The following is a 10732-nucleotide window of genomic DNA, read 5'->3' as shown; positions in this document are numbered from 1 at the left end:
GCTTCAGATTTCAGTTTTAGCTCCTTTGACAATGCAGTCTCTGAATTCTTGATGAGTTATCTAATGCTTATAAACATTTTTCCCATCTTCTTTTTTAACTCCTAATTTATTTTTTATTAATCATAACACTCAAAACTTTATTATATAAGCTATTCAAGTGGATTAAGTTCGTTTCTTTCATATTTTAACTTTTTCTTATTTATGCACAAATTTTCCTTCTGCTGGAATTCATAGTGGCTGTGTTTTTCTTTCAAAGATTTTGTTTTCATCTTCTAGGTTAGGTGGATTCTAGATTACTGTTAAACTTTGAATGTATTTTGGGGAATAATAGTAGTGCAATTATATATTATCGATTAAAACATTATTTGGTGTTTAATTAAATAAAAGGAGATGGGTACATTACATCACTATCAACAAATCTTCTATACAATTTTGATTTCGTTCTCTGTCAATGGAAAAATCATTTATTTCTTTATTCTGTAATGATATATCATATATCATATTTTGTGTATTTTAACCATCAGATTTGTTTATTGAACTTGAATGTGACTAAGCAAATGATGTGTTCTTGGTTTCTTGCTCAATGAAAAGAGAAGATAAGTGTCCAGTTTAATGAAGGAAAGAGCCAAGCTATAGAGAGAGAGAAAGGAATTGTTGAAGAAGAGAGGGCTAAATGGCGTGCTCAGTACATGCTAACCAAAGTTGGATTAGCTAACTTCTGTGGATGCCATGTTTATTATATTTTAATTTTAATTTTGAATGAATTTGTAATTAGAGTGTTTTAATTTTGAATGAATTTGTAATTAGAGTGTATGGAGCTTAAGTTCATTTTAAGATGTAATTATTACAAGTCTTAAAGTTAAGAGTATCCGGAATGATTTAGTTTTTAACCATCATAATATTTTTGTAATAGTTTTAAGTTTTTTAAATTGTTAAAAGTTAATGGAATTTTTTTCTTTGACAATTTTCTAATAATTTATTTAGTTAATAAAATTTAGATATTTTAAAATTATAATTTATTTATAAATTTGGAGTCAAAATTTTATTAAACTTTTTTAAAATTTACATAATATCAAAACCATATTAGAACTGTAATTCGAATGGCCAATTTATCGGAAACATACCGAAATCGGCCATAATTGAACCAGGAGGTTTAAAATTGATTCTGAATTAAAATTTTAAAAATCTCGAACCGCTGGTCCAATGAACCGAAATCTGCGGTTCACTCAGACTGCCGTGCCTATCTCTCCCTGCAGTGTAATAAACCGGCTAGGAGAAACTTGGCGGGGGGTTTTCCCGCCAAAAACGAACGGAAAGTAGAGAATAGCTTAAAACAATGGACGACGCAGCAAACTATTGCAGATTCTCTGTACAAAATTCACCGACTCAACGGCGAGAGAGACGTAGACAGCAATCGAAATGGACACTGCACAAGCAGCGCCGACTGGATGCTTCAAATGCGGGCGCCCAGGCCACTGGTCGCGCGACTGCCCTGATTCAAATCCTAATACTAACCCTAACCCCGACCCTGTTGCTAATTCTAAATTTAGCAATCTCAGCAATTCGAATTCTTCTAGATCGTTTCCTTTCAAGCCCAGTAATGGCGATTCGAAGCCTAAATCGGAGAAACCTAAGAAGGTGCCCAGAACAAGGCCAAAACTCACCCCTGAGATTCTTCTAGGCGACGATGGCCTGGGCTATGTTCTTCGCCATTTTCCTCGCAATTTTAAGTATCGTGGCCGCGGACATGAGGTATTCATTAACATTTTGATTTCAGTCTTTTGAAATTTTGTTTTTCTACTAGTTTGTTAAAACCGATATTAATTCGAATGATTAAAATTGATCTTAAGTAGTTTAATTCTGATTTGCAACCGATTTTAAGAACTTTCTGCTATCTTATATTTGGATTCGGTTATTGATTTGTGAAATTAAAAGTCTCTATTTGGTCGGAACAGATAGAAATTAGAAAGTAATTGAAATTTGAAAGGCAAAGAAAGGATGAAGTTTTATTTTTCTTGCCATTGGTTAGAAGTTAAAGGAAATCAAAGATTCTCACTTTAACATTGCTGACTTAATCATGGTTATTCGAGTGATCTGAGATTGACTTGATTATGATAATATGGAACCACTGGATTTTCCTCTTAAGTCACATGTTCATATACAGGTTACGCTTAATCCTTTTTTTTTTTTTTTTTTCACATGGCGAATTATGGAATCCCTCATAAGAAATCACAATTTAAAGTAAGCTCTTTCTTGAAAAGTCTTTATGAGAATGAGGAATAGTTAGTAAATCTAATCGAATTGTACAACAACTAAGGAAATCCAAGCAACATTGGTTGTCAAAGGCGCACTAAGTGCACAAAGTGCAAGAAGAACTTGAGGTGCATAGTTCTTTAAAGTTTATGCAGAATCTGGTGCAATTAAATTTATAAGCACTAATGATTACTTCAGAAGTAAACCACCAGTATTGCAAGGAAGCTAAGTGCTAAAAATTGTTCAACATGAGTTATCTGCATCCAAGATCATATTCACCTTCTAAGATTTAACTCCATGAAATTATAGTATTCTTAATAGAACTCTCTCATGCACATCAAGACTCCCTTAAAGGCACATGCATGGGTGGCTAGGCATGCATCTTTGAGATATGCCTTGCTTGAGACTATTAAGGCCCAGGGCCGGGTGCTTGTGTGCACCTGGATCCAGGTTTAATTGAGCCACACGTTTTACAACTATTGCATCTACATCAGCTAAGTTTTTGCTGCATCTAGTTAAAGATGATATACATTTGCTTTGAAGACTGTATACCATCACCAAATGGAAGTGTGATGCAAAAATACAAGCTGGAAAATTGTTCTAAAATTACATTGAAAGAGCTGCTCAAAGCCATTCTCGTGCAATTTACTAAATATTATGATTATTCAATTTTCTCCACTGTACAAATATGTATGTTATCTGGATTTGAGAAACACTGGACCATATTGAGCCAGAAAGTTGACTACAAGCTTCCCAAGAGTTATTAGGTATCACCTTGGCAACAGTTGTGGTACTTCATTATTTTTTTACTAGAGACTGCACTTTTGTCTTCCAACTTAGCATAAGTTTTCCAATAAGGGAATTAGAAAGATTCGTCTTCTTTTTATTATTGTCTATGTTTTAAATGCTCTAAAGCTTATCTTAATTTTGTTCACGTGTCTTCGGTCTTTCAGTTCAATTGAGAGTTATGTTTTACAGGTAAGCGATTTAGGAAATCTGATTCGCTTATACAGTGAATGGCACTCCCGCTTGCTGCCTTATTATTCGTTTGATCAATTTGTACATAAGACGGAACAAGTTGCTGCCACCAGACATGTAAAGGTAAACAAGTTTTACATTTTACCTGTACGTTTAAGGTCATTTGTTCCAGCTGGATAGTTATATACATTATGTTGATGAGGTTTTGTTCAGATGCAATTGAGGTACAGATTTAACCTTCTTTCTTTATATCTTACTAGTACATTGTTGCATAATATGCTCATGCACACATATAATTGCAATGGATTTCTCTTTACATTATTTTCCTGTTCATTTTTTGACCAGATGTGCCTCAGAGAGTTAAGAGAAAGAGTTGCCAGTGGAGGGGATCCAACAAAGTTCAATGAATTACCTACTGAACATGTTGGTCCAAACCTTGAACAAGGTATTCTGGTTATCTTGCCAATAAGGTGTTGGATGTAGTATATTTACACATTTTCAAAATTTCTTTAATCATCAAGTAGATATGTATTTTTTTATTATTGCTTGAGCTATAATATGGTGCAAATAATTTTGGAGGGACCAACCATGGGGACAAAAATTGAACACTACAATCTGATTATTTTTGGATAAATAAACTTTTTAAAAGTAAAAAGTTGAGAGCAGATCTATAAATGTTATCCCTCGTGCTTTTATTTTTAATTACCAATCAGTTAATATGTGTGTGTGTATAATTTGCTGATGCTTGAACTACACCTCAAATTTGTTGGGCTTACCTCAGTTTAAACAATTTGAACTGAATAAATTTGGTTTTAAGATAACTCAGTCCTGTTGATAATACTTGTTGAATGGATTGATTTTGATGATAACAAGGCAATGTGTCTTATTTTCTTATTGACATTAAATTTAACCATCTTTAAATGCTTTTGCTTATCAATTGACGTGTTCAATTGCAATTAAGATCTTAGTTCTGTGATAGACAACACTGCTTGCCCCTTTCTTGGTTTGTCATTTGTCCAACAAAAGGGGTTTAGACCTTTTTGGTAATATCAATCTTTCTTACGAATGGAAATCTCTCCTTTTTCTTTAATCCTGATGGTAACTTCCAACATCCATTTGATTATTGCTTTCACTATCAGATAACTTCTCATGTTTGTGCACTTGTGCGAGTTTTTTTTTTTTTTTGTCATTTCTTTCTTAGTGATACCTGTCAAATTCTCCTAGATCATTCAACTCCTGCTGAAGCTGTAGGGCTGAATCAGACGGGAGGTCAATTTTTGAGGGACCATGATGTAAATGTTATGCAAGAAGATATGCTCCATGAGATTTATGATAGAGCTACTCAAGTAAGTGTTATTTCTTTTAATTTAACTGCTTTAATTCTATACCTCCTGGTTGTCACAGTTCTTTTGCTATATCTCTTTATCAAAAACTGGAACTTGTGTCTTGTAGAGTTGAATATTTCTTTTACGGAAGATGACCATTTGCATGTTATGAATACACTGATAATAACGGAAGCAACAGTCTTTGTGATGTTGTTTCTGATGTTTTTCTGTAGCTAATGCAATAAACTAAAACACCTAGAAGAGTGGAAATATGTGTAAATTAACTCTTCTACAATTTAAAAATCCTATCTGCATGCTCTTTATCTTTGGTGTACGAGACAACAAAATCTGCAGAAAATCCTACAAGATGGGCACATTAGCTCTGATTTAAGATTAAAATGTCCAGACAATCAAGCTTAAGTAGTATATGCTGATACCAGAAGTGTTTTTACCTAGTGTTTTTTGTTGCTCTATACAAACTGATACCAGAAGTGTATATGAAATTCTGAATTTATTAGTAATTGTCATTTAAATCTTCATTTTGCCTGGTATATTACTCGTGTTTGAGCAGTATTCATGAAAATCTATAAGCACATCAATGAAGACATACTAAAAGTTTGTGCATTGATGGATCAACTAATTGTTCCCTCAATGTAGTCAGCGATATTGTTGTTCTCTGTTAAATAATAGCACTAAAGTACTGGTCCTCAGAGGAAAGGCTCAAATGAAATGTTATACAATTGATTATTGATTTTGGATTACTAAGATGAACAATGTTGTGATATTCTTCCCTCGAAACGTTATAGTTTTGGCCTTATAAACCTTTTTATCCTGAATTCCGCGACTTATTACAATTGGAGTTCATTGTTAAATTTGTTACTATGGTACAGTTTGCTAGTTTGTGGTTATTACAATTGAATCTAATTTTTATTCATAAAAAACTTCACATTTTTAAAAGATAAAAATTTAAAAATAAAAAATAAAAATGAAAAATAGAAAGAGAAAAAGTTGCAGGACTAATTTGTATAAAGGATGAAAATTTTCTACATATTTTAATATTATAAACATTCAGCTCAAATCATGATAATCATAGTTTCATATTTTTTTTTGTATATTTGTAACCATGTCCAATCAAAAGATAAAAAACTAAAAACTATCAAATATATATGTGCTGAAAAAAAAAATTGTAAGTTGTCAAAAATCAACTTTATTGCTTTCAGTTTTCAATTTCAGTTTCCATTTCTTTTTAATTTTTCATTTTTTTCATTTCTGAATTTTAATCTTTTGAAAATATTAATGTCTCTTAGCTTGTTTGAATAAAGATTGGATTTTATTAATCCAAACTTTTGTTATCTTTCATTTTGTGTTTAAATTTTAGGTTTTTTTTTTTTTTGAATTTTTATCTTTTAAAAAGGTGAAAATAATCTGTTATTATGTTTGAGTAAAAATTAAATTTAATTGACTTAAAAATACTAACATTATCTCAATCTGGTCCTAAATTTAAAATTGGGAATGGAATTTTTCCAACATCTATTTCAGGTTGCAATTAATTCTAAACATACTATTCTTCTTTCTTCAATCTTAAGAATAATTTTTGTACTTTTCTTACTTTTATCCAATTTTATGCATTGCTATAGATGTTGTAGGATTTAAAAGTACAATTTGTTTGTTCTTTTGTTGGCTTTGAAACCTATTTCTCATGCTAATATACATTCAAGTTCCAAGAATACCTCTAGCCAAACTGCATATTTTGATGCATTTCATCTGTGTTTCAGAATATCGTGATTTTAATGCCATCTTAGCAATTTTAGTCTAAGAAAACTCAGATAATTAGATGAGCGTGCATTCGTACCAACAATTAAACATGTGATTTGAACCTCTGTTTAAGTTCAGGCAATGTAATTTAGTCTCTGAAATTGACATATTTGCTTATATTTAACAGAGTTTTCTGTCGATCCTATCCTAATTGCAGGAACCTCAGAGTAGCATGGAGCCACCAACTGAAAGCTTGTCTAATGAAGTTGTGATTACAGATGAACAGAAAGCACGAATGGAAGCTAACCGGTTGAAGGCACTAGAAAGAGCTGCAGCTCGAGCACGCTCATTGCAGTCAAGTTGATTTTCATGTTTAAGCATTTAACTATGTATAAAAGTGGCTCAAATGGATGTGTTAAAAAGGGTTTAACTATTACAAACTTCCAATTACTTATTGTTCTCAAAATGATTATTTTAAATTCTTAATCCATAAGAATTCCATAAACGAATCTATCAGATAGAAGTGAATGCCCATGTGTACAATTTGATACATGATTTTATCTTTTCTCTCCCATTGTTTATCACTGTTTCTTTTCTTCTCTTCTTCTCCATCCTCTTTTGACCTTTACTTAAAATGCTTGTCTCCTTTTTTTGTACAAATGAATTTGAAGTATAGAATTCATGGATTTAGTTTAATTATGTTGAAATATTTTATAAGTATAAATTCATTTAATGACGAAAATGTGCTATCGAAGCCAGATTCAAATCGGTCAGTATAGGTGTGGTTGCCTCGCTTATTTGCTGTTTCGTCCTATTTACTGATCGGAATTTTAACCGTTAGCGACCGATTCGGCGGTCGCTGAAAACTAGGTTAAAACTTATACTTCCTTTCACGCTGCTCAACACTGCTAAGTGCTAACCTCTTCGTTTCTCTCTTCTAACGCCGCTGAACCTCCAGCCAATCCTTTTGCCGCCAGCAGCTCGCTGTAAGTCAAACAGTGGTCGATCGCCCCGCCGGTAGGGAGGGTTCCTTGCTCGGCCAACTTCTCCACAGGTTTTTTTATCGCGAATTTTTTCTTAATCTTGTTGGGTTTGCAATGAGTTGGGTTTCTTAATTTTTTCTTAATTTTTTTTTTTTTTTTTTTTTTTTTTTTTTTGTATGAACAATCAGACTTGCTTTCCAGCATTTGAAAATAGAAAATAACGATAAGGATGAACAAAAGATCAATACAATCCTTCTGTATTGAAAGAAAAGTTAAAGCTTAGCAAGCATAACAAAAATTAAGGGGAACAAAAAAGAATAATCTGGGAATGTTGGATCAGAATTGAGAGATTTGCAGATGTTTAAATCTGTAGAAACGAAAAGGTTATGTTGATATGATGGAGTATTAACCTTATTGGCGATGAACGATGAGGAAGGTGGGTTAGAAAATGGTAGAGGAAGCCATGACCACTGTAGGTGATAATTTTAAGAGGGACCTTCCTTCTTGAGTTTGCCAAAGTTGTTGGGTTTAAACTTAGAATTCATCCTTAAACTTAGGTGATATTTAATAAAATTGAAAATGAAAAATTAGATTAAAAACATGAAAATGCATAATTAGAATGATAAATATGGTTATATAACACAATTTATATGAAAAGAAATTAAGGATGTAAAGAAATAAAGGATAGTATACCTGTGACGTGGAGGTCATGGATTGGAGCCACAGAAACAGTCTCCCTACAAAAAAAAAAAAAAAAAAAAAAAAAAGGGAAAGATTGCGTATGCCAATCCTCTTAGAGTTCAAAAATATGCGATACACTGAATAGCTTCTTATTCAATAAATTTTATACCTAATTATAAAAAAACAAAAAACAATTATCAAAAAATGAACATCAAGTAAAATTATAAGTTTGATTGGCTAGGTGTGCAATGGCATTTACTATGGTTATGAAAAGCAAGAAGAGCTTTGTTGTCCATGTGAAGAGAAGATAAGAAAAGTGAGCTTCAATCCTTAAGTCTTCTATCACTTTTATTATAATAAAAGTCATAATTTTTTCTTTTCGATCCTCTCCATATGTAGCAGAAAAAGGTTGATTGGCGTGAATTAAAAAATTGCTACCCAGCTAAATTAACATTTTGATGACGCTTGTAAATTGAAAATGTGCTTTGTGAAATGTTAATTTTGTTCGATAGCAAGTTTTTATTTTTGAGATATAGTTTTTCTGTGAAATACCAGTTTGCTTTACCTGAGCTTGTTATTGAATGCCTAATTATATATAAACTTGTTTCCTTTTCTGGTATTATTCAATTTGTTATTTCACAAATGCAAGTGCAAAATGAAAACCACCAACATAAAAAAAAAATGAAAAAAATGCCTAAAAAAAAATGTTGGGTGGCTTTGTAAATAGCAAAAGTTAATATTATTAGGCCCTTTTATTATTCTTATTCCACTCCTAAACATTGAAAACGAACAATACAAGGCTGCCAACCGGTATAAGAACTTTTCTCAGCAGAATGCGCTCAAGCGGAAAAAAACAGAAGTGCGTTAGAGACATAGCTTGGGGGAAAGGTCAACGGGGAAAAAATGCTAAGTGCTTACAATTCTTGAGGAATAAGCGAAGCAAGATCGACAGTAAGAGAGTTGGTCCATCTCGCCATATTGAGGAATCTATATCCGATGCAGAGCACACACGACACTTAGTAAGTTCTGTATGTTTCTGATTTCATGCTAATTTTCGTTACATTTTTTTTTTTTAAATGCTTTGTCAACTACTTATCAGGCTACACCATCTGGACTTGAACCTTTGAGCAAGGAGGTATTCACTTACACTCAGATGAGGAAATATGAAGGACAGGCAGTTGTTGACCATCCCTCTCAAAGTGTTGTGGTAAGTTTTGAAGTATTATACCATAAATACTCTTGTGTTAGTTATATAATGGCCATTTATTATAGTTTTGTCTATATCTATGTTGCACAAAAACTTTCTTTGGCCGCCGTTTATGTATTTCGGATAGGTTTCCTGCACGGGAATATTTGGAAACTCTTTAGAAATGTTTCGGAGCCGTTTTCGCAAATTGGATGATTTGAAAACACATTTTCCTCCTTGAAGTACGATAGCTGTAAACTAGAAACTCTCAAAAACTCATTTCTCTAATTAAAATAAATACATAAATAAATGCAAATTCACAAATATCTATTTTTATGAGTATGAAACTTATAATTCTTTTAGATATGATTAAATGTTGATTGGAGTTGACTTCTTCTTGAATATATTTAATAGTTTATAGTAATTTATTTTATATATATATATAAATTTAACCTTATATTTTTCATATTTATGCATTTTCCAACATTTCCGTCTTCCTATATTTTAAAAAACACCATTCTCCATGTCCGTTTCCGCGCTTCCACGTTTCCGTTCCGTGCAACATAGGTCTATGTTATTATCCTAATCATTGTAATCAATCTTATCTAGGATGATTACAATTCTCTATCAGAGCAACATTCTGCACAGCAAACTGATTCTGGACCTGATTCCTCCATTAATGAGAGAGAAATATACTTGGAGGACGTTGATGAAGGCCAGCGGAAGCGCAAGGTGTCGGTTTACTACAGCCATTCAAGCTCTGCCTCTGACAGTGCTACATCGCCATTGTCTGCGCAGGATCTTGCTATGAAAGAGCAGTATCGTGAGATGAAAGAGCAGGTGGAGAAACAAGGAGAACAGATAGAGCAGCTTAAAGAGATTCTGCAGGCACAGATTATGCGAAGGTTGCCTAGATGTCCGCAGGTAAAGGAGATGGCGCAGAATATGCAGTTATTGCCTAGCCAGCCTCCAGTTAATTCTGCTTCTGGAGAGGACACCAAGCCTACAGTAGCTAATGACACAACTGGGGATGTTCCTTAGTTACTTTCTCTATAATTCTGTTCTTAATTCTGAATATTACAACTATGTACGTTTGAACTTGTGTATGTTTTCTACTTGTATTGTTTGTGATTCCTGCCAATGAGTATGTTATAATTATTACAGATTATGCTTTCTACTTTTATCGTACTTGTGCTGACAAGGAAAACGAGGGAGCAATCACTGGAAGTGATGATGAGGTAGTAGGAGACATGATTTGTTGAGAATGGGTATGGGTTTGGGCTTTAAGGAATGCAACGGCGTTTTTACATATTTTTTGATGTATTGAATAGAACATCAATTTAAATAATAAAAATTACAGTGGAACTTCAATTACATTACACTAAAAATTAAGGTCAATTTAAATAATGTAATCAACCATATAATATAATTTTCGTTCCATTATATGATTGATTACAATACACCATACATGGTTTTAAGGTTTTACACGAATTTTCAATGGGTTGTAAGTTTTGCCTCCTGAACGATGTTCAGATATCTTTCTTCACCTCCTCCCCTATGGATTGTTTTTT

General features: G+C 32.7%; 2 protein-coding genes across 5 annotated transcripts; both read left to right on the top strand.

Moving 5' to 3' along the window:
• Positions 1 to 1339: 1339 nt before the first annotated feature.
• LOC105641405 (zinc knuckle (CCHC-type) family protein) lies at positions 1340 to 6816 on the top strand. Of its 2 annotated transcripts, none has more exons than XM_037640992.2 (5): positions 1340 to 1752; positions 3232 to 3354; positions 3577 to 3676; positions 4483 to 4577; positions 6529 to 6816. In XM_037640992.2, exons 1-5 carry the CDS (start codon positions 1420 to 1422, stop codon positions 6673 to 6675), a joined length of 798 nt encoding a protein of 265 aa, XP_037496920.1. In that variant the 5' UTR covers positions 1340 to 1419; the 3' UTR covers positions 6676 to 6816. The 2 variants fall into 2 exon arrangements, with proteins under 2 accessions (XP_037496920.1, XP_012081325.1); XM_012225935.4 differs by having other exon boundaries at positions 1344 to 1752; positions 4456 to 4577.
• A 191-nt stretch (positions 6817 to 7007) lies between these two features.
• On the top strand, positions 7008 to 10324 carry LOC105641404 (uncharacterized). 3 transcript variants are annotated; one of them, XM_012225932.4, is made up of 4 exons: positions 7008 to 7365; positions 8775 to 8994; positions 9075 to 9182; positions 9771 to 10324. In XM_012225932.4, exons 2-4 carry the CDS (start codon positions 8809 to 8811, stop codon positions 10200 to 10202), a joined length of 726 nt encoding a protein of 241 aa, XP_012081322.1. In that variant the 5' UTR covers positions 7008 to 7365; positions 8775 to 8808; the 3' UTR covers positions 10203 to 10324. The 3 variants fall into 3 exon arrangements, with proteins under 3 accessions (XP_012081322.1, XP_012081323.1, XP_012081324.1); XM_012225933.4 differs by having other exon boundaries at positions 7009 to 7365; positions 8808 to 8994; XM_012225934.4 differs by having other exon boundaries at positions 7010 to 7365; positions 8805 to 8994.
• The last annotated feature ends 408 nt before the right edge of the window (positions 10325 to 10732 follow it).

This window comes from Jatropha curcas, chromosome 6 (assembly GCF_041381405.1).
Source record: "Jatropha curcas cultivar XTBG-Jc1 chromosome 6, XTBG_Jcur_1.0, whole genome shotgun sequence".
In the NCBI taxonomy this organism is placed as follows: Eukaryota; Viridiplantae; Streptophyta; class Magnoliopsida; order Malpighiales; family Euphorbiaceae; genus Jatropha; species Jatropha curcas.
Note: the sequence above shows the minus strand (reverse complement) of the source record. Positions and strands in the feature narration are given on the sequence as shown.

What these genes read in the sequence shown, in the direction of transcription:
- LOC105641404 (XM_012225932.4), top strand. Translation starts at nt 8,809, where the DNA reads ATGCGCTCAAGCGGAAAAAAACAGAAGTGCGTTAGAGACATAGCTTGG. An exon ending in CAGAGCACACACGACACTTA is followed by an intron (nt 8,995 to 9,074) that starts GTAAGTTCTGTA and finishes ACTACTTATCAG; the next exon opens with GCTACACCATCTGGACTTGA. An exon ending in ATCCCTCTCAAAGTGTTGTG is followed by an intron (nt 9,183 to 9,770) that starts GTAAGTTTTGAA and finishes AATCTTATCTAG; the next exon opens with GATGATTACAATTCTCTATC.
- LOC105641405 (XM_012225935.4), top strand. Translation starts at nt 1,420, where the DNA reads ATGGACACTGCACAAGCAGCGCCGACTGGATGCTTCAAATGCGGGCGC. An exon ending in ATCGTGGCCGCGGACATGAG is followed by an intron (nt 1,753 to 3,231) that starts GTATTCATTAAC and finishes TATGTTTTACAG; the next exon opens with GTAAGCGATTTAGGAAATCT. An exon ending in TGGTCCAAACCTTGAACAAG is followed by an intron (nt 3,677 to 4,455) that starts GTATTCTGGTTA and finishes AAATTCTCCTAG; the next exon opens with ATCATTCAACTCCTGCTGAA.